The 26,310-nt window shown below is 42.8% G+C and overlaps 1 protein-coding gene across 15 annotated transcripts in view; it reads left to right on the plus strand.

Moving 5' to 3' along the window:
• RAPGEF4 (Rap guanine nucleotide exchange factor 4) overlaps positions 1–26,310 on the plus strand; it is a 284,560-nt gene that overhangs the window by 202,971 nt on the left and 55,279 nt on the right. For all 15 annotated transcript variants that reach the window (XM_041721890.1, XM_041721892.1, XM_041721905.1 and 12 more), the window contains 7 exons: positions 1,207–1,328; positions 3,359–3,542; positions 17,896–17,980; positions 19,797–19,857; positions 21,738–21,814; positions 22,257–22,403; positions 24,283–24,398. In XM_041721890.1, coding sequence (XP_041577824.1) covers positions 1,207–1,328; positions 3,359–3,542; positions 17,896–17,980; positions 19,797–19,857; positions 21,738–21,814; positions 22,257–22,403; positions 24,283–24,398 — 792 coding nt within the window. The remainder of the gene's footprint in view (positions 1–1,206; positions 1,329–3,358; positions 3,543–17,895; positions 17,981–19,796; positions 19,858–21,737; positions 21,815–22,256; positions 22,404–24,282; positions 24,399–26,310) is intronic.

A 26,310-nucleotide genomic window follows, 5' to 3' on the forward strand; every position in this document is an offset into this window, starting at 1 on the left:
AGCTTGGACAGATCTCAGACTTCCTAGAATATTAGAACCGGAAGTGGCCTTAGAGGCCATCTTTTCCTCCTTGTTTTTTTACAGATGCGAAAACTGAGAACCAGAGAGCTTAAACGATATGGCCACAGTCAGATAGCTACTAGCTAGTAGACCGAGTGCTGTATCTCATGATCCCTCCCAGGCTAAGCCTCTTCCTAGTGTGGCACAGCACCAGGAAGCTTCTCCAGTTTAAACTAGAGAGGAGCTCCTGAGCTCCACCCCAGAGATGGTGCTGTCCTTAGCACAAAGGGGAGGCCACCAATGACATAGTGACATAGACCCAGCTGCTCTGTGACTTCCTATGTTATCCCTGGGATTCATTCCTAGGGCTTCAAGATTTCATTTCCACCTTTGAACCATCATGCCATAAACCCCACCCTTCTCTCTCACCCCACCTCAGTGTTCCCTTGTGTGTGTGTGTGTGTGTGTGTGTGTGTGTGTGTGTCTGTGTGTATAATTATATGTTTCTAACTAATACACGTAGTTTGCCCATCCCAACAAGCTTACCACAGAGGGGCAACTTACATACAGGTGAATGTGTGACTATTACAGAAAGCATGTGGAGCTCCTCAGATGACAGGCTCTGCGGAAGTGCTGATGCTCATTACATAGGACTTTTTTCAAAGAGATTTGCATCACTAATTGCTTGTTTCTCCCAACACCCCTCTGAGGAAGATCAGTAGTATTACTTGAAAATATAAAGTGCTATATAATTTTGCACTTATACAGCGCCTTTCATGTAGCACCTCCAAGTGCCTCACAAACATTAACTCATTCCTCACAAGGCTCAGGTGAAGGAATTCAGAATTTTGCTTTGCCTTCATTTTACACTGAGATTTTCTAGGACCGACTCAAGGCAAGAGAGTTTCTGGCCCTGGGATTAGCTTGCTAGATAATGCTCCCCATCTCGTGGCCATTCTGTTTCCCCTGGATCTGCAGTTTGTAATGCTTTTTCATTGGCTGGAAGGTTCCCTCATGAGCTGAGTGGTTTTACTGGTTTGTACAAGTTTGAGAACCTGAGGCCACACCAGGATGTGCTTTGTTTGCAGTGAGACCTCTTAGGGTGGAAGAGCACAAGCATTTTGGGAAGGTCTTTCAAAAGCCATCTCCCAGCCTTCATCTGCAAGGGGGTGACTTCCCACTCTTTTGTGTCCCCCCTCTCCTTAGGCAATGCTGTGTGGGCACCGAGCTGGTGGACTGGATGCTGCAGCAGACTTCATGCGTTCACTCCCGAACTCAAGCTGTTGGCATGTGGCAGGTGCTGGTGGAGGACAGTGTTCTCAATCACGGTAAGATAAGCCACAGTCCCTGGAAAACCCTCTGGAAATGCTAAATGCATTTCCCTAGTAAGTCATCACTAAACTCCCACATGGGCAAAAAAAGAATTATGATCCCTTTAGGGGCCCACAGAGCCAGCATCTTCATTTAGCAATACAAATGCAGCGAGTGGAGGCTATTGATTGCTATGTTCCACCATTGTGCCTTCCTAACTTGGGAGAATGTATGAAGGGAAAATGAAATTACAACCCAAGTGCATCAGTTCCAATTATGTTTATTAGTTTGCATTCATGGTTCATTGATAGTGTGATTATACTCTGAGCATAGCAATCCTGGTGCGGGGGCCAAATGAAGAGCAATGAAATGTGTGGCTGGGTTGATAGCATGAAAGACAGTAATGAATTCAGAAGCTGCCTTTTAACTATGGGGGAGCCGATTTGTATACACACGGGATGACCGTATTGCAGATCAGGAATGTGCTCGACAGTTGAGGCCCCTGATTCCTGCAGGGACTGTCATTGGGCAGGTTGGCTGGTCAGTCCTGGAGTGGAACTGTAGTTGAACTACTTATGCCATTTGCTTTAAGACCATTTCTCCAAACTGACAAACTATTAAAATCATTCATTTAACTTAACAATACCTGAGAATCTAATGATGCCTTCGTCAGTGTTTCTCAGACTTTAATGTGCATACGAACCCTCTGAGACTCTTGTTAAAATGCAGATTCTGGGGGTGTCTGGGTGACTCAGTTGGTTAAGCTCTGCCTTCAGCTCAGGGCATGATCCCAGGGTCCTGGGATTGAGCCCTGTGTCAGGCTTCCTGCTCAGTGAGGAATCTGCTTCTCCCTCTCTCTCTACCCCTCTCCACACGGCCCCCTGCTTGTGCTCACTCAGGGTTTCTCTTTCTCTCCCTCCCTCTCTCTCTCTCTGTTCTCTCTCCCCTCCTCTGTCTCTCTTTCAAATAAATTAACAAATCTTTCTTAAAAATGCAGATTCTGACTCAGCAGGTTTGGGATGGGGCCTGAGGGTCCATGTTTCCAATGAGCTTCCAGATGCTGCTGATGCTGCTGTTGGGGATCATATTTTGAGCACCAGGAATCTACCATTTCTCTTCATCTTTTGGCCATGCTGATGCTCCATCCTGAAAGGGGGCTTAGAAATGAGAGATTCTGAGCTGAGTTCACTGACTGTCCTACCGACATCTAATTCTTTTTCTTTAAAGATTTATTTATTTATTCATTTTTATGATAGACATAGAGAGAGAGAGAGGGGCAGAGACACAGGCAGAGGGAGAAGCAGGCTCCATGCAGGGAGCCCGACGGCGGGACTCGATCCCGGAACTCCAGGATCGTGCCCTGAGCCAAAGGCAGGTGCCAAACCGCTGAGCCACCCAGGGATCCCCCTAATTCTTTTTCCTTAAAAGGAACAAGAGAAAAAAAAACTTTTGAAATCAGAACTGGATGGAAATTACCTTAAGTTCTTTCTAGGATTATAGGACCTAGAAGCTTGGTCCTATCAGTTTCATTCAAACAATTAATTTTACTCGTTTTTTTTTTTTCTTTTTTCAGTGTAGACACATTTACAAACAGTACATACAGAAAAAAAGACATGAATTCTGATCCCTATAAAGTATGGTCGTTTTAAGTCTGCCCTCAAATCCCATTATAAGGCACGGTCTGGCAGTTGGTTATTTTCCTGTTTGGGACACATGCCCCACATGCTAGAAAATGTCACCAAGGCAATTTTTGCTGGTCAGAGTGCTCATCTCAGAAGAGTTGGCAGGCTCTCATGAGAAAGTGGTAGGGCAAGCCCGAGCCGGGGAGCAGAGCCGGGCGGGTCAGAGAGAGCTGCGAGGTGCATGACCACAGCTGGGATGTCAGGTCTCCCTGCTGCACGGCCCAGGCGAAGTGCAGTGAGAGGGGCGAGTCTCTCCACTTGGCTGTCACTCGGCTCTCTTGCCCGACACCATCCACTTGCTTCTGGTGACCGGGGCTGTGAGGCAGACCCACAACAGCTGACGCTTGCCTTCATGTTTCACATAGTGGACCAGGAGCACCATTTCCAAGACAAATATTTATTTTATCGATTTCTGGATGACGAGCACGAGGATGCCCCTTTGCCTACCGAGGAGGAGAAGAAGGAGTGTGATGAGGAGCTGCAGGACACCATGCTGCTGCTGTCGCAGATGGGCCCTGACGCCCACATGAGGATGATCCTCCGCAAACCGTGAGTGAGGGCACCGGGCTCGCCCTCGGCGGGTCCCCGGGGCGCAGGGGTGTGCAGGTGCGCTCGCCTGGGCCACAGGGAAGTAGACTGATTTCAAAAGTCCTGGCCTTTCCCCAGGGCCAGAGGGGTGACACAGCAGTATTCGTCTCCCTTCTGTTTTATTTTTGAGCCAGATAATTCCATTTCCCTTTTGTAGGAGTTTAAACTGTACAGATTTTCAGTGGTTGGTTCAGGATGTCAAAATTGAGTCCACACATTAAACGACCTTTGGGCAATGACAAACAGAAACTGCTCTGTTTCTATGCCAGACTGCGGCAACCCCTTTCTTTCTAATGCAATAGGACGGAGGTCATCAGAACCACAGACATCCTGCCTGTGCTTGTGCTCATTCATTCATTCAACGCATCCTTTCGAGCCATGCTGAACCTTCTGCTCTTCAGCTGGAAGACCCGTGCTTGAGAGAATACCACTGCTCTGTTAGTGCTTCCAAGCCTCCTTTCCACCAGTGAGATGCTCTCCCCCTTCCATCTCAGCTGAAACCCCTCCTTACCCTCAGTAACAGCCCATCAGCTAAACTGAAGGATTCTGAAGTGTTTAATCAGCAGGAGTGTACTGAGCCCCTGTTTTACTCAGGGAGTTCTCCTCGTGGTTCTAGGCCATGCAAAGAAGCATATGCCACGGCCCCCATCTCAGGGAATCCTTTTCAATAAAGGATGAGTTGGCACTTGGTTCTGAGGCCACTATACACAGGCTTATGTTTTTTTCTGGGAATAAAATGGCCCTCCACCCTGCAACCAGTGCCAGCAGCTGTGGATGTGGGCTCTGAGTCACAGGCTTGGCAACTCCACACATTAGTGGGTCTTGACAAGAGCATTATACTTTAAGTGTCTTGTATGGCCATGAGGCCCTTTGCAAAAGTGTCATGTCCCTCAGACCAGCTTCCCCAAACATCTGCCCCTGAGACCAATGTAGAGTACTTCTCAGTGCTTCTATTTCCTCACTTCAACGTATTTTATTTCTTTGTCGTGTTATGTCCCTTTTGTCAAAACTTTCTCTTGGGTCTTAATGTCCACCACCATGTGTTTCAAAGGCCTTCCCTGATCCAGTTAGTGCTATCATTTTTAACTCTAGAACATTGGTTCTAGTTCAGCCCCTTGAGCCCCAAAACCCTTCCTTCAAACACAAATTTGATGGAAAAATCCAAACTATCAAACAGAAAAGCCAGCCCTCACTGACCTAATTATGGGTAGCATCCAAGAACCTTGCCCAGCCAATTTATGCTCTCTCTGAAGGATCACAGGGGTGAGTGGCTGAGGGGACACAAGAGAACCATCAGGGCAGAGAGAACTCAAATGAACACCATTCTAAACCACGCTTTCTTTCATGTCAGCCTGCTTCGCCTCTACCTTCCCCACATACCTTTGTCCTGTTGTCTGGATCCGTCCCCTTCCGGCTGCCACTTTAATTCAAGTTGACACCAAACAGTGATTGGTTCTGAATGAAAAGTGGGACAGCCTCCTAAGGGGCATTTGGAAAGGTCGGGGGATATTTTGAGTCCATGCATGAGGGGCGCACCTCTGCCATTCACTGGGCAGTGGCAAGGGCCAAGGGATGCTAAACACACCCAACAATACCTAGAACCCTACAAAATAAGGAGCTGTCTGAAAAATAATGCTCCTGTTGAGAAACATTGCTTCAAACTGTGAATTTCTGAAAGGCAAAAACATATCTCATTTTACTTCATTCATTCATTTATTCATTTATTTCTCCAATATTTGATAAACACCTGTTTTGCTCTAGATAATATGTTAGCTGCTAAGGCTGAAACATTGAACAAGAGCATTGCACCTCCTTCCTAGAGCTTTCTGCCTCATCCAAGAGACAGATCTTAAAAAATTAGTTATTCAAGGAATCATTTTATAAGAGCTCTAGTGCATGCTACAAAGGAAAATGTAGTGTATATTAATAGAGTATGATATGGAAATGGGGATTGAATCTGGCATAGAAGTTAAGAAAAGCCATATTCCTAGCTCTGTGCATTCCACCCAATAGACCATCAGTAAATATTTGCTGAGTGAATGAATGATCCAGCAACTATATAATCCTGGCTAATGTACTGTCAGCTGTTTAGTTGCTTCAAGGGAAGCAGAAATGCCATTCGATTCAAGATATTTGAGCATCGGCTAAAGAGGTTTTTTTTTTTTTAAAAAAAGTAATAAAATGGTTCCTACCTTTGGAGAATTTATAATCCAGTAGGTGAAGCACTCCCAAATTGGATTCTGATGCAAGAAACATTTATTGAGTGCCTGCTGTGGGCCAGAAACATTCATGCTAATTGCTTGATTCACCCTCACAAGAGCCTGAGAGCTAGTTTCATTAGTGACCCTTAAAAATAGAAGCCTGTGCTTGTGCTTTTTTCCCTCCATACAGCACTGAATTGCATGATCCTTGGCAGCCCAAGGATTCTTCAGAAAAAACGACATTCCAAAGGTTGGATTTTTCTAGTCTGTCACTGGAAAGTACAGGTTTCACCAGTATTCCAAGACACATCATTTGGGTGCCCTTGGGATGTTCCCATCTTTCTAGGTTTTATGATACTACAAAAGTGGAATCAACTTGTGATTCAGTTCTTCTGACTTAGTACTCCTTTTCTTTCTGTTGGAATGACAGTCCCTAAGAGATGGGAAAGTGAAAAAGAAGAAATCTAATTTGGGGGACAGACTTTCAAACTCTACACACACATACAAACACACACTGTTGGGGGCCATGGGGGAGCAGCCTGATAATGACATTTGGAGCTTCTATTAATTTTATTTAAGTGGGAAAAAATATGCTTAATTGATCAAGAATTGCCAGTATCACCACTATCCTTAAAGAGACCGGCTGAGCACTTTGCTCCTGGAAACTTAAGGGCATGTTTAAAGGGCCTGGAAGTGTTGACTTTTTACTGCCCAGAAAGTCAAGTCATTAGGAAATGTGGAGGCATGAGATGCATTGGCTCCATAACGACCGGGGCAGGACCCCTCAATTTTTTTAACACAGCACAGCTGCATTTTATAATAGTCACCACTGCCAGAGAGGCTGCAGAACTCTGATAATTACTGGGAAAGAAATAACACAATATTCTTTGATGAGAAGATTACTTTGAGAATTTGATTGTATAATGAAGATGTTGCTTTGAAAGGTACTTCCCATTGTTCTGAATCTGAGACTCGCTAGCAAAAAAAAAAAAAGTGTCACTTGTTTTGACAGGCTACTTAGAAAAATTCTCTGTTTATTACATTAACTGCAGCATTTTAACTGTCAAACTATGAAAGAATGTTCTGTAGTTTAAAAAACAGAATAGAGCTTCAGGGGAAATTTTTTGGCATACTCTTGTTGCTATTGGTATTGAAAAAAAAAACATACATTCTGAATGTGAAATTAGCTTTTTATGTGGTGGCAGGCAGAGTGACTCACAATGCCCATCCTGGTTTCACAGGTGCAGACCTGGATGGCACTGGGGGGCAAGTACTACAGAACAGTGACAGTTTGACAGTGCTGTTGTTGCAGCTCGAAGACAGGGATATCAAACCTAAAATGAGCTCTTGGAGCTAATTGTTTTGATTTTGCTTTGTTTATAAGCCTAAAAACAAGAGGTTACCCTACAGCAAGTAGATATGGTGGGGACCCTTGCCAGTAGAAATGTTCATTCTGCTTACCTTTGAGCAGGTATTTTTGGATAGAGGACCATGGGCAAAAAAAAAAAAAAAAAAGGTAGAGGACCAGATAAGCAGAATGTTATAAACTTGGGGCTAGGTGGATAAAAAGAGGCTTCAAGGAGACAAAGAAGGCTCTTGACATACATTCCTCTCAGCCTCTTCTTCCAAGAAAAGTGAGACACGATGTCCCACCGTTTAGAAAGATCTATAAGAAACCAGCCTAAAGATGGGAGGGAAAGGAAGTAATGCCATTTGTCAAATCTAGTTCTAAGTAGGTCTGCAAATCTGAAATTCCCTAAAAGCCTAGAAGCTTAACTAGTTGAGAAAGGGATAGGTGGTTATTTGGCCTGAGCAGAAGGGGATGGAATGTGTGTGTGTGTGTGTGTGTGTGTGTGTGTGTGTGTGTGTATTAAATGTAAGAAATAATACATAAACATAAAATATATGTAACAAAGATATGAACAAGAGAATTCTTGGCACATTCTGGCATCTTCCAAATGGGCCCAAAACTTGAGTTTGTTTATTTTATGTGATAAGTTAATATTTTCTAACATATACTACGGGGCATAAGTTTAAAAGAAAACGATTTAGATGATTAAGTGGTATGAGAAAATACACCTTGGTCAGTTGGCTGCATTAAGACAGCCCCCACCTGCTGTTCCACACACTTGCTCTAGAGGGCATTTGAGAGCCTGTGTATTTTCTCCAAATTAGTAGAGTCTCTTTTAAGAGGTTCTTTATCTGTCCAAGCTGTTTTTGAGGGTGTGAAATTTGAAATCCTGATAATTACAGGGAAATTTGCTTCCTCGAGGGATCCCAGATTAGCAAGCCTAAAATCAGTGGTGCCTAGGGTTTAGATTTCTGTTGGGATATGCCAAGAAATGTTCAAAGTTATGAAATTCATCCTCAAATGCAAATCAGATGAAAAAAGAAACGACTTAAAGATCCTGATCTTTATGAAATGAGAAATTCACTATGAATCTTTTCTTCCACTGCATGACAAACTTTGCCTTTGTTTTTTTCTGGAAAGATTGCTGTGCTCTAAGTGAAAGCTTGTAGAATTTACCAGAAGAAATGATTGCATTAAGTAGGCCATTTCTTGGGTTTGGATTTGTTGCCTCTCCCCTAGTAAAGGCAATTTACTACTTAACCTTCATGTTTATGTGCCCACGAAGCCAACCACTGGATTACTGCCTTTGAGATTCAAATTTGGGAGAGGGGAAGATGGATGTAGCTGCCCATTTACAGTGTAGGGTTCATTATAAGATTACCTCAAGGTTTTAATGACTTTCTATTGTTAAAATCAATGTGTTCATGTAGAAAATTTGGAAACTACTAAAAGGAGTTAAAGAAAAATAACACCTGCAATCACATCTCCCAGAGATAATTATCAACATTTTGGTGCATGTCCCTTGGTTATTTTTTTCAATTCCTAACTTTGTGCCATTAATAATATATTGTGATATTCTCCCTTAACTTTAAATATTTTCCAAGGACAGGATTTTTAATAGGTGCATAGTGGTCTACCTTCCAATGTCCCTACTACATTCGGTTGGCCTTGTTGGATGTTACGTTCATTCTCAAGCCCTTTCTTTTTAAAAAAAAATAATATTTTATTTATTCAGGAGAGACACAGGGAGAGGCACAGACATAGAATGAGGGAGAAGCAGGCTCCCCGCAGGGATCCTGATGCAGGACTCGATCCCAGGACCCCAGGATCATGACCTGAGCCGAAGGCAGATATTCAACCACTGAACCACGCAGGTGCCCCTCAAACCCTTTCTTAACAGCAACAAAAAATAATATTCTATTGCACTTCTTCCCAGAACAAAGAAAGAACTCCTAGCCTGACAGGAGTGCAGGGGTGGGACTGGGGCCAGAAAGATGTCAGGAAGTTCCAGCCAGGAACAATAAGCTGTTTCACGCTGAATGAATGCCCAGACCAAGAGTGCTAGTAAATGTGCCTGAAGGTTTAGGCCCAGGTCAGATTGCACTCTGTGCACACTGGATCTATTTTATAGCCATTGGGAGCCCCATCGCAGAACCTCAAAGTGGGGTGTGGATGGTCAGCTTCACAGTAGGTAGCTTTCTCTGCTCACTGTGGAGAATGCTAAGACTAAAGACACAATACCAGATATTAAGTTCTTTGAGGTTAAAATTAATTGTATTTGAAGAATTGAATGACAGCATTTGAGATGCATGCATTGGACCCAAGAGACTGCTATTAAATAAAGTGAAGGTGAGACTGAGCTGCAGAGCCCTGGATTCTAGTCTTACCAAATCTACTACTTAGTACCCAATAGCTCTAGATTACAAATCTCTTAAACTATAAAGTGCGTTTACCCTCGTCCAACTTCACAAGGAGATTGTAAACAGGAAAAAAATGCCATTGTATTTCATTATAGCCAGTGTTTATTGAGCATACATATGCTAACCACTGTGATCTAATTCAGTTTTTTCAACAGAACTATGAGGTAGTTACTAATATCACCCCCATTTTATGGATTCGGAAATAGACACAGGTTAAATAACCTGCTTGTGTTGGACTCAGGATTGGTTTGGCTCCAGAATCTGTATTCTTTACCGTGGTCTACCACCTTTCTCAGGCCAAAAAGGATTCAAAACGGCCTCCTGGGTTTATTCTTAGAGCAATGATGAGGAAAGATGTCTTGGGTATTTGATCTAAAAATAATTACTTCAGACTAATCTCATTTTACTCAATTATTACCTTATAGACCTGAATGGAATACAAGCATTATCATCTACTTAGAAAAATATTCACATCAACCCACTAGCCATAATTACAAACAGAACCTAATAATAAATATATGAATCACACTGTAGTTCATATACTGACCTTATAGATTGGTCCTCACATCATTGAATCTCAAAACAACTCTATGAAATGAGCAGGACTTATGTCATTATCCACCATTTGCATGAAAAGAAATTGAGCTTAATAGATGTCAAGTGCCTTCCTTGATATCACACGGAAGTACATGTGGCTGAACCAGGTACCGAGTCCGTATGTCTGCTTACTCCACATCCAATTTCATTTCCATTTTTTTTTTCATGGAGAATATTTTTTCCTCTCTTAGTTTGCCTCAACTTCATCCCCTCTAGTGTATTTACTGAATGAGAAGTAAAATCCAAAGAAATATGGATAATCCAACTGTCCCTGATTAAGAATTAATTTTTGCAAGGAAAAGGTAGTAACACATCTACATAGCACCTCCTCAAAAAACGTTTGAACTTTCTATCTGATACATATATATGTCATACACAAAGACAAACAAGTAACTATCCTATCTGGTGCTATCCAAATTTGTTTTTCTCAACTTACTGCTTAGGTATTTTAAAGGAAAATATTTATACTTGCCCCTTTTCAAAGGTTTAATATTAAGTTTCTAGCATGTCCCCGTAGTAACCAGTTTTTCTGGAAGAATGTTGGGCATATTCAGTTTCTAAATATGAAAAACCTTAAATTACATTGTCCTAAAAACACTTAGCATTCAGGGGCTTTAATTATGGAAACTTACCCCATATCCTGATGGGGATGACTTCATTTCTCACAAATATTCCTAAAGCATCTGCCCTTCACTACAGTGGTAGACTGTATTCATTTCTAACCTCACAAAGAAGGAAAGAATCCCACGGACACAGGCATTGCTATCGGAACTAAAAAATGCCTAATTTCATCCGAAGTAAACTGAACATGTTCTTTCCTGGGTTAAAGATAAGGCAAAGGGAGGGTGGTGTGACAGGGCAGTGAGCAGAGCCAAACAGGACACTTTAAATGTCCAGTCACCAGGTTCCTGGAATGTCTGTAACCCTGAAGATCTATCTCTTAAGAAGCGAGGGTTCTGAGAGGTGAGGAAAAGAAGCACGTTTTGCTGGTTTATTAGACAAAAGGGTGGGAAATGACACCGAACCTCCTTTAGGGGAAGTAGAAGAGGTGAGATCTCAAGATCTTCAGAGTGTTGGAAAAGGATCCAAGTTAGAGAAATGACTTACAAACTGAACAGTCAGGTGGAATGAGGGGGAGTGTTGCAAGAAAAATAAAGCATTCCCGCCCCACCCCTCAGAAAAAAATTAAATAAAATAAATCATTTCCTTTACTTTGAAGCATGACCATGGCTTCCTACATATTTACAACATTGACTTTTCTGGGTATTTTCGCCATGCACCAGGGAATAGGTCTACCAGACAAGAGGTCCAGAAGAACTAGGTTATTTACTTTCTTACCTGCATATTTTACCCCTGGCCACGCCAACGTGCTGCTGGGTGTGTCGACGAATCCCTCATTTCATCCACGTTCCAATAACTGAGGAGCTCCATCTCTGACCTTGATAAATTCCTTGATAAAACTGTATTTACCAGCAGCTTCCAATATCACCTGAGCCCTCCCATCCTTTAATGTATAAACTGCTCCTCCATCCATCCCCGTTTATTATCTTGTCTGAAACTAGACATTGCCGCCAGAATGCATCCCCTGCAGAAACTAGGCCTTTCCACAGCAGGATCCGACAAATCCACATCAATGTGGCACCACGCAGATTTGTAAAGAAGCAGGGCTGCCTAATATCTCTCCCTGTGACATCTGGAGAAGGACAAGTAAAGACCAGGTACATTCAGCGGCTGCCACTCAGAGCAGCCAGAGAGTCAATTCACTTCCCCAGCCTCATAGGTTACTCTGTGAAGGTGCATGGGAGTTCCCTCCTCCGGCTTGGGGCACAGTGTTCCCTTGACTCTTGAAAGCCAAATTGCCTTCAGTCCTTGGGACCCTTTCATTACCGTTTGAACAGGCTGGGGTCTGATTTGCAGGATCTCTTCTCCATTTTTTTTTCCTTGTCACCCCCGTAAAGACCAAAGCATGAGAGGTGCTTAATGCCACTGTTTGCCATGAGAAACCCACTTTTAAAATGTGACTTTGTTCAGCGATTGTGGTGGGGAAGGCTCAGGTGCCCTTTGGCGGAGGGGGGGTTCGGGGGGGCTGCGGATCAAGATCAAGAGGAGCGAGGTGAGTCTTTTCTGAGACACTAGATGGCACAGCAGCTCTGAGCTGGCGGCCTTGGGAGAGGCTGGGCTGGCTCGTGTCATTGCCACCCCGCAAACTCCAAGATCCACCTGGGGCGGGGCGGGGGAGAGGGGCTCATAGTGTGATTCACTTTGGTGGGCATGGGTTGGCCACTCGGGCTCCACCTGACCTCCTCCCTGGGACTTCCCTCAACGTCAAGTCCTAACGGTAGGTTGAGGCCCCAGGAACATCAGTGAGTTTGCTCGCGGCCCACCTCTCACAAATGCTTCCGTTGCTTTGCTAACTGGGAAAATACTCGGCTTTTTTTTAGAGTAAGTCCACTCACACCTTGCAGTCCTGACTTCCGTCATCACATTAAAACATGTGCTGTAGGGCAGCCCGGGTGACTCAGTGGTTTAGCGCTGCCTTCAGCCCAGGGCCTGGTCCTGGAGACCCGGGATCGAGTCCCGCGTAGGGCTCCCTGCGTGGAGCCTGCTTCTCCCTCTGCCTGTGTCTCTGCCTCTCTCCCTCTCTATGTCTCAAACAAACAAATAAATAAAATCTTTAAAATAAAAAAAAAAAAAACATGTGCTATAAACAGGACCAAAAAGTTCACTGCAACCCGGGTGGACTGCCAAGTGACGGTGGCTGGCCTGGTGATTACACTGCCCACGGGAGACCACACGGTTGTGTCTGTCTGTCTTGCTTGCTTGCTTTTTTTTTTCTTTTTTATTTTTTTTCCTTCCATGTTGAATGTTATTTATGACTCAGAGACTAACCTGGTTTTACGCTTTGTTCCATTATGTTTCCAAATAGCTGCCGTGGGTTTCTCCACAGCATCCAGCAAGTTCTCATGCAAGTGTTTGCCTCTCTGTAGTGGTTATTGATGAATGGAGGTCCGGGGGGAGGAGAGGCCGCCACACGGATTTCTGTGCAGGTGTGGTCCGCGTCCCCAACAGGGCGCCCCTGGAGGCCGCGGAGGCCCCGTTTCCTGGCAATCTCTGCTTTATGAGAGGCAGGGGGGGAGCGGACAGGCTGAAGTCCCACCCCGCCCCTTCCTCCCGTTAGCTGCCAAACTGAGGAGGATGTCTCAGGAATGGAGCCTTTCTGGGTGTTTCCCTCCTTTTCTTCCTCTGTGCCTGGCAGGAGAGCCCAGGGCTTCTCTGGCAGACTCTTCCCTGGGCATTTGTCTTAGAGAGCAGGTCTCCAGTTTTTAGCCTGGGAGACTGCTGCTGCCCACTGCTCAGTGTGGGGCGTGGGAAACAGGGCCGCCTGCCCACTGACCTGGGAGAAGCAGTCTGACCCCCTCCTGCCCTCATCTTACCTGCCTTGCCTTCTCTGTTGTCTTCCTCCTGTGGTGGTTATCTGTGAGGATGGAGCTGTTGGCTGCTTCCGGCCATTTCCCAGACATTTTGTTCTATCACCCCAGGATTCCCACAACTCTCTGGTCTGCCCATTGTACTATTTTGTGGTTTGTGGTGATGGTGATGCATGTTTGTTTTCAGTGCTGCTTTGGATTTTAAAATGCCTTTCCCATCAGACCTTTAGCATGGCAGATAAAAATACGGCCAACAAAGGGCTGAGCCCCGCAAGTGCTGCTTGGTCTTCGATGGTCACCTCTCTCCGGGCTGCCACTGATCTTGATTTAGTTAGACTGAGTGACTTCAGCTGGTCTAACATGGTAACTTCCTCCTCACAGCTGGATGAATAAAATCTATAATCCTATAGAAAATATGTCTTCTCTATCATTTTATGGGATTTGAAGTAAGAGGCGAGGTTCAGTATCATCCCGTCCACTTCCTCTGTTATTAACTATTTGCCATGACACAAGCATGTGCCGTATCAAAAATGAGTTGTGTCACAGGCACCTCCTCTTACTTGATCTTCATGAGGAAGCACAGCAGAGCACAAGCCCCCATATCCCTCAGACCAAGAGTTGGTCCACAGTACCGCTGCCTTCTCCCTTGGGCAGACTCTCAATTCAGCATGAATTGTAAGAACATGTGTGTTGGGGCATCTGATGAGCTATATTGAGCAGGCACCCTGGTAACAATGCCATCCTGCACTTGGGCTGTATTCCCGATGTATCAATACTTAGCATATATTAACTCGTTTGATCTTTACGACAATCCTTTGTTATTCCCGCTTTACAGATGCAGACACAAGGCATTACACCGATCACATACCTAGGAAGTTCCCGATTTAGATCTCCAGTGGAGTTTCTGCTTCCAAGTCAGTGCCCTTTGCACTTCCAGGTGCTGCTTCTCTTGAGAATCGACTAGAGTTATGAATATTTAAGCATTCTTCCCAGTGCGTTGTGGTTACCACAGTGGCAGGACTATGTGCCATGGGAGAATAAGGGTTGGAGAATGAATTTTAGCCAGAAGAGATGAGATCTGAGTTGGACTTGCAGCAGAACAAAATCTAGCAAAGAGAAGGGCACGTGGAAAGTCTCAGAGGCACGAAAAAGCCTCGCATGTTGCAGGGATGCAGAGGTGTCTGGTATGGCTGGGGCAGAGCAGAGCCATGAGGTAAGGTGTGGAGAGAGACGAGTCTGGAAAAGGAGATGGAGATCTGCCTTCCCAAAGCCTTGTGTGATGATGAGGGAGCCTTTCTGGACCCACTGAGCTCGTGGTACCTACGGGTTATCAGAGAGCAGATGGCCAGGAAGCCCTCAGAGCTCAGGAACATTTGTTTGGAGATAAACACTTAGGTCTCAGCATTACATAGATGAAAGTTGGGGGGGGGGGTTCCCCCCCAGAGAGAGAGAGAAGGTAGAGAACACTGAACACAGGGCTGACAGCAGAGCCTTGGGGCACAGCACAGCTCCAGAAATGAACAAAAAAACAACAGACCAAAGAAGACGAGGAGAAGCACTTAGGAAGGCAAGAGAGAGCCAGGAGCGTGGCAGCGTGGGGAGAAGGAGCTCCAGGCAGCGCTCGGCGGTTTGGGGCAGCAGGGTGTTGAGGAGATTTCCACAATTCCTTCAGTTCTTTACCAGCCTCAGCTCTCTTCTCCCACACTCCGGTGCTGGTCCTAAGATGACCTAGAGTGGCTCCAAGGATGGCCTGGAACCACTGCGTCAAATGCTGCGTCGAGCAGCTGACAGTGCTCTTCATCATAGGTTTTAACTCTTGGACAAAATATAACCATTTTCATTTGATTTTCTCTTGGAGTCTGGTTGGCATACATAATTAGTTCTAACATAAGGGGATCTATAGATCCTAAGGACAGCACTTTTTTTTTTTTTTAATCTGTAAGAGTTGGTCAGTATGGAGTTCACACTGATTAATATTGTAAATGCTCCTCCTAAACTCAGAGATCTGTTCCCAACTTTGACTCTGTCAAGATTTTAGTGCTAAATTCTAACCTCTTTTCCCAGCTGAGTTTTCTTCCTCCCCACGGAGGTGAGAATGAGACTCGGCAACTGTTTTCCCTTTTAGTCATGCTTCTAGAAGGGTCCATGCTATTTGCAGCTGATGTCAAGTAGCAGAAACAGCAGGGCTGCTCCTCGTGCTGAAGAGCCGTAATCCTATTATGCTTACCTGAGACGTTCACATTAGCTGCCGCTATCGCAGGAGATGGACTGAGGTGACTCAATTGACTTTTAAATCCCCAAGGGTCCCAGTTTCAAAATGCCCATGTCTAAGTCAAGTGCTAGATTAGGCCCCTTCCTAAGAAGGCCTGGTTCCTTTAGAGCCCCCATGGCCATAGCTTTTTCTTCGGGGTCTCTGGGTCCTCTTCTTTCTGAGTTCCGTTCTTAAGCACCGATTGATGCACAGTGGTGTCCTTCAGTGGCGATTCTTCACAGGAGGGGAAGCTGCCTGGCATCGCTCTGGGTCATGGACTTAGCACCCGTCCCTTTGAGTAGTCAGGATTAGGAAACAGAGGAGGTAATGTGCGTGGTATGCAAAGAGCTTTCTTCCTCCAGTTAGCCCCACTTGATCTGTCAAGCCCCTGATATTATGTATAATATGGTTGCAAAATTAATTTTTTAAATTATTCAATCCAGTCAACTATTTTAGAATATTTACAATTCAGTTTTGATTACTCAGACTACTTACCCAATAGCTTGCTAAATTTCAGATGTAATTTGCTGGCCCAAACATCATAGTTTATCTGTAAGTTTGTTTAATTTTTGAAGTGAGGGTTTGAACTTTGAATATGTTTGCTGGGGTAGGTTTTTTTTTTTTTCCACTTAAATAAATATGCAGGTACCTTTACATCCAGTACTTCCTTAGCTCTCACATCTCTCTCAGGAAGATATTGTCCCCATTTTACAGATGAGACTGACACTAATGTCACATGCCTGTTGAGTTAAAACTTGATGTGTTAAAACCTTGCACTGTTAAAACTTGATCTTTGGACTCAAAATCCAGTGCTTGGTCAACTGATTTGACCAAGGAACACTTATTAAAATGTAATGTAATTAAGGATGGAACACCATCAGTACCTCATGAAGGTTTAAATGTTTAGCATACAGTAACACTGAGGAATACCATAAATTGTTGGAATTTTAGGACAAGATACATAAAATAGACTGACAGTAATTAAGAGGTGACATACATGACTGTATCAATTAGCTGCATCAATTAGTAAATGCTGCCTGTCCATCCACATAGCACTTTGAGGATTAATAACCCTTGTGTTTGTCTTTATTGTGTGTGTGTGTGTGTGTGTGTGTGTGTGTGTTTGTCTTTAAATTTCAAAAATCTATTTGCCAGGATTCCTTTTATTGTAGAGAGCAGTAGAAAACCCAAATTATTGACCAGTCATGTCAATTATCTTTGGTGTATAATTAAACACTATTAGTGATTCCAGAACAATCACCAACATGAAAGACAATTAGGAATCCACTCAGTCCTCCCATGCCAAAATGTCCATAACACCTGCATATCCTATCCTTGGAGGCAGGTTATTAGAGACTAGTTTTATAATAACTTATAGGAAAAAAAAAAACTTTAGATACAACACTGATTGACATCTCACGAAAGACTGGTCATCCATGGAACAAATTTTGGGAAATGAGAGTGTATACTTTCCTTCTCTTCCTTTCTGACTAATCCCAGACATGACTATTTGCCTTCCGCTCATCTCATGCCCTGACTTTGTCAGGGATAGGTCAGAAATTCTGAGTCTCTATTAACCCTTTATTTGAGTTCCGTGCTAGAAGCATATTACATTCCCCAAAACAATAGTGACAGCAGCAGCATTATTCTGTTAGGCTAAAACATCACACTAGATCCCAAGGAATTTGGATCAGTCATCCAGTTGATGAAATCAATTGTTCCTAGATGTGTTAAAAGACAAGTTATTGATTCAGATGGTAATGAAAACAGTTTTTTTAGAGCAATCATCTACAAAATGAGAGAAAGTTAGCCAACCACAATGTCCTTCCCTGAGAGTGGAAAGGAAGGATACTCTGTGCACATCCTTCCATCGAGGAGCACATTGATTTCAAAAATCCCTTTAGGAATTATATTGATGTGATCTTACCCTCTGTCAATATCTTTTTACAGAGATTTCTCCTAAGAAGTCCCCTCAACACATTACTGATCCCCGAATCCATTTCTTTGTTTCAAGCTTTTACGATGAGTTTTTTGTCATTGTTTTCTTTTTACTTTTTTCTTTGTAGACCTGGCCAGAGGACCGTGGATGACCTAGAGATTATCTATGAAGAGCTCATTCACATTAAGGCCTTATCCCATCTTTCTACCACAGTAGGTTTTCTCTTAGTTGAGCATGGTTGAAGAGGTGGGGGTGTTAAATGCCCTGTTAGCAGTGGAGGAGAGTATTATGGTTTGGGGGTGGTGGTGAAGGAGTGCCTGAATTCTACCTCATAAATCACCCCTACTCTCTCTCATGAGATGGTAAGGAAGTTATACCCAAGAACAATCCCAAAATGGGATCAGGTATTATCACGTTGTTAATAGTTGGTCATGTGCCCTAAACCCTGAAGCAGTAGGAGTGAGTAGGACTGAAAAATGTACTTGACTCTTCCAAACCTGAATCTTGGTATCTGTACACTTAGACAAGAGAACTAGGCCTTAAGAAGAGCTCTGAGACCCTTCCATGAATATAGAACCAAAAGGAGAAAAGAGAGAAATCAAGATGACCTGTCTTGGCCTACAGGGCCAGCTTTGCCCACGTTTGCTCCCTACTAAGAAGGAAGCAGAAGGTTCAGGAGAAAATTGCTTCAGATGTATTAGAGCACAATAGTAGTACCCACTGGTGAAAAATAGCCCAATCGCTATATCTGATTCTGAACTTTTACACGATCAGGTTATTTAGGAAGGCAGTGGACAGAGATTTGGCCTCTGAATAGGGACAGAAAACACCTCCTCCAGTAGAAGGAATACAGGAATGTGATTTCCAGGTAACACAAGTCTTCTCTATGCTAATAGTTCAATAATAATAGTATCTAGAAGTTGTTTCAGTATTCAAAAATCATATTCTAAGGCCCCTCAGCAATATCTACATGTCTGATTTTCCTTTCATTCCCAGCTCACTAGATGACATTATGCTATCATATGGTTGCAATGCCTGCAGTCCTTTCTCTGGAGGGTGGGGGGGTCAGGTCTCCTGAGAGCAGTGAGGAACTTGCCACAGCTCCAAGGAAAGGGCTCCAAGCCCTTTCCCCTTCCGACTCAGATGGAACTGCCCTCCCATCCCTGCCCTGTTGCACTACTTGGAGTCTAGAAGCTTGCTTGCCTACCTGAGTAGGATATTCAGGGGTGTGGTCTAGCCCAGCTCCCTTTCCTGCACACCACTGCCCTTGTCATCCTCATTGTGTCCATTGGAGTAGGGACAGCTGGTGTGCCCCTGCACGTGTAGGCATCATGAGTTCATGCTGTAGACAGAAGTGAGAAGAGACTCCCTTTTCCTTACCTGTGTTCCACATTGCCAGCATGCTCCTGCTGTCACTTGCCTAGCTTGGTGGAATTGAGAGGACTGTGGGGGAGTCTCGTCTTCTAGCTCAAATCCTGGGCAACCAGGCACTGTGGGAAGTTCTCAGGTCACTTTGTTCTTAGGAAGATAGAGCCAAAGTTTGGGACGATAATTTAGAATTTTAAAATAATTAGCTATGTAGGAATATAAATCTGCTCACACATCTAGGCTTAACTATTCACCTCAGAGACATTGACTCTTCCAACACGTGTGTAGTGATGCGTTACCTGTGATGTAAGGAAGAGCCTCTCATGGCAACAGAGTCCTCTGACATCGTAGGTGCTCTCACCTTCATACCTAAGACAGATGACTGGCAGAGAAATTGGCTAGTTCCTCCCTGTGAAGCCACATTTTAAATGGTTTCTGGGGGGAGATTGTCTTGTATGAATTAACTTGCAAAATAGCTTTTGTCAGAACCTTAAGAATCCAGCGGCAAATTTAGTGAAAGTGGTTCTAGATTAGAGTGCAAAGTGGAGGGTGGCTGTGTGGGCAGAAGGAAACAGTCAGCACTGCTTAGAAGGAAAACAAGTCCCCACCCCACCCCCAAATCTGGCCTTTTGGAATTCTCTCTCTCTCTTTTTCTTCTAGGTGAAACGGGAGTTAGCAGGTGTTCTCATTTTTGAGTCTCATGCCAAAGGAGGAACTGTGTGTAAGTAAACGTAATGGAACATTGTGCCTGGCGAGCCTCTCACGAGCATATGCCCTGGGAACCTGACTGCAAATACTTTCCTTTTTTGGGCGCAGGTCATGTGGCAGTTTGGTTTCTCGGGGCCTGCATTTATTCTCAGCGTGTGCCCGATCCACAAGGTGGTTTTCTGGTACCAGCCTGATAGCTATTGCCAGCCTGAGTCCCCACTTGCTCCCTGCTGACCCACGGCAGTGTCTAAAGAGGGTGGGATGAAGTCGTTGCTCTTCAGAAAGGACCCTACGTGGGACCTTTTCACAATGACTTTACTTCAGTTTGGTTTTCGGAGAGCAAGTCTTTCTCCCCAGAGCCCTAGTCAGCAGTAAACTACCCTGCTTGCTTTTTCTTCTCACTTCCACGTATCAGCTCCAAGCCTGAGAAAATTTCTTTGCCCCAAATACTAGAGCAGTGCTGAGTATATCAATAACTCTCCAGAATGCAAGTTGTTTAGTTCTGTGCTGGAAGCAAGACATTGAAATTTGATATTAACAAATGAGAGCAAAATTGTTTAAGCCATCATTTTTCCCAAGTTCTACAAAATGCTTCTTGGCAAACATGGTGTGTGGTCTATTCAAGCCAGGAAATGCCTCCTTCTCTAACCTCCCGTGGAGGATCAGGAGACACACCAGTGCACCAAGATTCTCGGAAGTTCTGCAATAAAGAAAAATGTTCGCTCCATTTAAACTGACATTTTTTAAACTTAGTGAAACATAGGACACTTTTTTAAATGGACACTTGTTAACTTTTCAAGAGATGTTCTTTGGAAAATCTTGTTCTTTCTTCAGACTGTGTTAGCCAAATAAGCAGGAACATGAATTGTAAAACCAAAAACTTATAAAAATTGCATTTCACAATATTTTACTTTCAGTCATCATAAGTGGTATTCCTAACATGGGTATCTATTTTAGTAAGAATGTTTTTTCTTCACATTTTAAAGGTTCACTTTAATATATTTTATTTTTATCATCAGTGATGACTTACAACTTCTCATCTATTTTTTTCATTCAAACTTAACTGATTGTTTTCATTTTATTAAAAACATTTAAATATGGTGTCTGGATGGCTCAGTTGGTCAAGTTTCCAACTCTTGATTTTGGCTCAGGTCATGATCTCAGGGTCGAGAGATCGAGCCCTACTTGGACTCTGCACTCAGCATAGAGTCTGCTTGAGATTCTCTGTCTCTCCCTCTACCCCTTCCCCCGTTTGCTCTCTCTCTCAAATAAATAAAATATTTTTTTTAAATAGAGATAATCACAAGCACTTCATCTTCATCAAACACTAACATTATGCCATTTTTTCATTTTTTCTAAAGAATGAAATTATAGATACAGTTGAAGGCCTTTTGTTCCTTCCTTTATCTTATTCTTTTCTTCTCTCCCCAAGATAACTCCTACCCTGTATGTAGTGGCTGTCATTCCAACCCATTTTTAAATAATATCCATAGGTATCCATAAACATTAGGTAGTGCTGATTTTCATGTTTTCAAACTTCACACTGGTGGTCAGGTTACTTTTAAAAACTATTTTCTATAACATAATAAGTTGTGATGAATTGTGGGGGAAAGTGTATGTGTTGCTTTAAGAAATGGATTGCTGGTACATTGGTCTCTAGTAAATTCATATCTTTTAGAGCATAGCAAATAACACAGTATTTCTGTTCCTTTCATGTTCTATAGAAAACGAGACACTATTCCACCTGAATAAGTTAGTATTTGCCAGTAATTTTTTTTCCTTCTGGAATAAATGCATAATTCTGGGGACTTAAAAATGATGATTTGATAAGCTGTAATTTATATTGATGTGCTTCTATTCTTGTCATAAGTCTTTTCATCTTTTTGTATCTAGTGTTTAACCAGGGGGAAGAAGGCACCTCCTGGTACATTATTCTGAAAGGATCGGTGAATGTAGTCATTTATGGCAAGGTATATATATCTTTTTCTTTTTGAAACTTTATTATGCTCCATTTACTAGTGTGGCTCTAAGTATTAACAATGCAGTGCTACAATTAGACTTTCAACAACATTGTTACTCAACATAGAAAAGACATTATAGCATCTCTAATCATAAATTATCTCAATTACCATACTCAGTAGATTGAACTTTCTGGGGCTCATCTCCTTATAGATGCATATATTTAAAATAAATATATAAAATTATACATTTAATTTAGCCCATAATCCATATTACTCAATGAAAAAAAAATAAAACATTATAATCTAATTATAGAACTCTCCCTTGGCATCCCTGGGTGCAGCCCGTTTATATATACAGTGTTTTGGGGGAAAAGGGGTCTTGTGGCCTGAGGTGAGTGGGTGTTTGCTCAGATTCAGGGACCGTCTTCATCTGAATGTTCTGCTCCTCCAGGGTGTGGTGTGTACCCTGCACGAAGGGGATGACTTTGGCAAGTTAGCATTAGTGAATGATGCCCCAAGAGCTGCTTCTATCGTCTTGAGAGAAGATAATTGCCACTTCTTAAGAGTAGACAAAGAGGATTTCAACCGGATCCTAAGGGTGAGTCCAAGGCAAAGTGTGGCTGAGATGCATCTCATTTTTCCTTTTGCTAGACAAGCAAAGATTAGAGTGTGGTGTTAATTGACTAGTCCTGTAACTACTGAACACTCTATGAACAAAGAGCCTTGGTTACAAACCTGGTATGCCGGTGTGCGTTCCGTGATCCAAAGCGGTTATTCCAATAAAGCTGCAAATGTAGCATGCATGCTGGACCAGATAAGTGCACACACCCCTCCTGACCCATGAGAATTAAAGAAAAACAGGGCCAGATGTCAGTCTGAGACATTTCTCTTTGGCAATTCTAGGTTGGCCAGTTTGTGTCCTTCCCCCCTCACTCTCCAGCTTTTTCTCCATCGTAGACCTTCTAAGTACCCACCTCCTGTCTCTTCCCAAGGCTGAGCCTTTCTCATATCATCACGCCTTCTCCTGATTTATTGAGTGATTACATTTTAGTGGGAATTAACGTCAGTCATGGTTACTCCAACCAAGCATTTTCATTTCAAGTGCTTTATGTCAAATTGATTCACACTAAAGGAATTTCAAACTTTAGCAAGTAGGTGAAGAATAATTGGGGTGATAGGGAAATGAGATTGCACTTTGCAGTTGGCTCTGCAAATGCACCTGATGTAAGCTTATTAAAGTATTTTTGAGCATGGGTGATGTTGAGAAGAGATGGTCCCTGATCTTCCCCACTCCCCACTCCCCACTATACACACACACACACACACACACACACACACACACACACACAACCCCTGGGACTCCTGGGGATGATGACAGTGTCCCATCACCCTTGGCCTCTCAGGTGGCCTGCAGTCCACCCTGCCCCAGCTTGAGTTCACCCTGAGAGATGGTTCTCTCAAGGATCACTTTGCTCTTTCCCTCCTTGCTGGCTCACAGAGCAGACTCCCTTCTCTGCCTCTCCCAGCCTTAGTACCTTTTCTATCCTACCCTGAAGTCCTAAATGCAGTTTCTGTGCTTTCTGATATGCTTGGCATTACTTCATGATGATTTACAATGTCTTTCTCCATTCCTAATATATGAACACCTGTTCACACACAGCCTTAAGCATTTGCCTTTGGTGGCAAAATTTCTGACAACACAGTTTGTCTTAGGAATGCAATCTCTTAATGCAAGGAGAGTTAAATTGGAATTATACCATTGAAGAATATAGAGAAAAATGCCTCATGGAATTTGACTTGGCTCTTAACTGATCTCTTTTAAAGTGGGGACCAAATGATGAGAAAAAGCACATTAAGATTTTTAATGTAATTGTTTAAATGACATTGAAATTTAGAGGTAAACTTTAGTAGCTCTTTGAAGTTGACACACACAAAATTTCCAACTCAGCCAAAAATAATTCACTGAAAGAATCAGATTAGGATCATTATTGATACAATTTATAAAATTATCCAAAATAACTGAAAAATGTTTTTAATACATTTCAAACAGATCTTAAAAAAAAATAAACAGAGCCTTTTGATGAGAGAGATAAGGTACACACCTATGAAAATGACACACCCTCAGAAGAAAATCAAAATGAAGAAACCTGCCACATATTTTTGTCAGGATAAGGCACTTGCTCCCCGTCTTCCCGCTATGCCACCTCTTTGAAAGGTTTCTCAGAGCACAACCACACTCCTCTCTCTACTTGGCTGTTTTTCTGAATCTGGGGTAAAAGCAGAGTTTTAAAACCACATGCCTCAAACCTCATCTGGTCCTCTCTCTGACCATTCCAGCCCTGACTTTGAAAATGACTTAATTTGTAGATGCAACAATTAGCATCACAAGCACCAAATGAGTTTCTGAAGCATTTGAAATTTTTTTCATTGTCTGAGAAAACAGCAGCATCTGTATGTGGTGTAATTTGTATTTGCAGGACGTTGAGGCGAATACAGTCAGACTTAAAGAACATGACCAAGATGTCTTGGTGCTGGAGAAGGTCCCAGCAGGGAACAGGGCTTCTAATCAAGGAAACTCACAGCCTCAGCAAAAGTAGGTTTGCATCCAACACTGCAATTGCCAGACTATGATTAACCTTTTCACATGGTATCATCATTTCTACAATAGCATGCTCTCCTTTTTTGTGGAAGACGGCAGTGTGTGTGACTTTTTTTTCTCTCTATTGACTAATCACACATCTTGTGGAGGATAATGTATCCATTTCTGGCACTGCGTTGAGCTTGGTGCTGCCTGGAGTTAATTCAGAGGAGACTGTTCCCCTTCTCTACAGACGCTCTCTATATACGGTATTCAACTGTAATAGCTTTGGAACAGAAGACGGGAAGAACAATGGAAATAGGAATGCCAGGCAGCGCAAAGGATAGGTAGGCCCCGAGGTGATGAGAACCTCTGGTATTTGAATTTCCTGTGTAGTATTTCCCGAGAAGTGTTTTCATCTTATCAGAATGAGCATCTTTGCCGGAAACGCAGACTTCAAATATAAGACAGTCTGTTGATTGTAGCCCAGAAACATCCATTTGGCCTTATCCATACTCAGTCCTGCTAACATCAAAAGGATATTTGCTTCCCATCTCTCAGGTTCCCTGTCGAACTTGATCCCTTTTTCAGATGTCTGTGTTCAGTCCCATCTTTTGTTGCAACTTCTCACATGAGGCTTTTTTCCCCACCAAATGTACCAACACTTGAATAGTAAGACAGGAGAACAAGGAAATGTAGCTTTAAGAAATTGTAGAAGATTGCGGAATCTTGTTTTTAAAGTAAAGATTAATCTTCAATCTTGGAATAATAGAAACACCAATTCTGTAGCTAAAGACAGTGTCACCAAATAACATGCTGAAAGAGAATGCCTCCTAAGTAATTTTCTTTTGTTTGCCACAAAAATGGGGTGTTCCCTTTAATCAGGCTACTCACAGTAACTGATGAATTTTTACCGTTTAGACTAAAAGCCCAAAGCTCAGACATTTTCATCTGGGTGAATCAACATATTTTCAAAGAAGGTGGGAAAAAATAGAATATTATTGAATAGCCATAATATATTTTGCATGTTTTATGTAATCCTTACAACAAACCCCTTTTAACGGATGGGAAAAGCTTAGTCTCAGAGAAGCAAGTTACTTGCCCAAGGTTACAGGGCTTGTAGTGGTAGAGCTGGCATCAGGTCTGGCTTGACAACTTCAATGCTTTTGTGCTTTCGGCCATGAAGCTTACAATAGCAAAGTACATGATGTAAATACTGTATCCTCAACACTCTCACATAACCATTGCAGACCAATATATTTCAAAAGGGCTGACATAAAACAGGTAATATGAAAAACTATCTTTTTCACTTATAGACCTATAAATTGCCATCCAGAACTCATTCTGGTTTTTTTTATTTTTCACTACCATCCATTCTTAAAAATGTTCTTACACAAATGTTTTCAACAGTCATCCTTTCAGCCCACAGAAGATAAAAATGAAAACATTTTTTTATGTGAAGGTTAGGCCCCTCCCCATTGATTTTCTTCAGTGTGCTTAATTACATCCAGACCATCTTTTGGTGGTAATCTGCATTCTTTAATAATGCCTCAGATATCTCGGGAAAATTTTGCTACCAGAAAAAGTGAGCCTTGAAAATTCTCCTTAACCTTGAAACATTTGACCAAGAAGTCCCCTGGAGGCCCGTTTCCTTCACCTTCTCATACCATGGGGGAATGATCAAAAGCATTTGCTTGTTACAACATAGTCCATTCAGAGCGCCTTCCAAATATAGATTTTTTTTTTTTTTATGAACTCAAACTAAAGGGAACAGAAGAGGAGAAGCCCATGTATTCAATTTATTTTAGGCCTGGATCTGATTTCCGTTATATCTCCTTTTTTGTGTTCTGTAGACCAATCCAGATTTCTTATATAATTCAAAAACGTGTGCATGTTCACAGCAAACCATTTAAGAAATATCAGTCAG

Source organism: Vulpes lagopus, chromosome 11, assembly GCF_018345385.1.
Source record: "Vulpes lagopus strain Blue_001 chromosome 11, ASM1834538v1, whole genome shotgun sequence".
NCBI classification, from domain to species: domain Eukaryota; kingdom Metazoa; phylum Chordata; class Mammalia; order Carnivora; family Canidae; genus Vulpes; species Vulpes lagopus.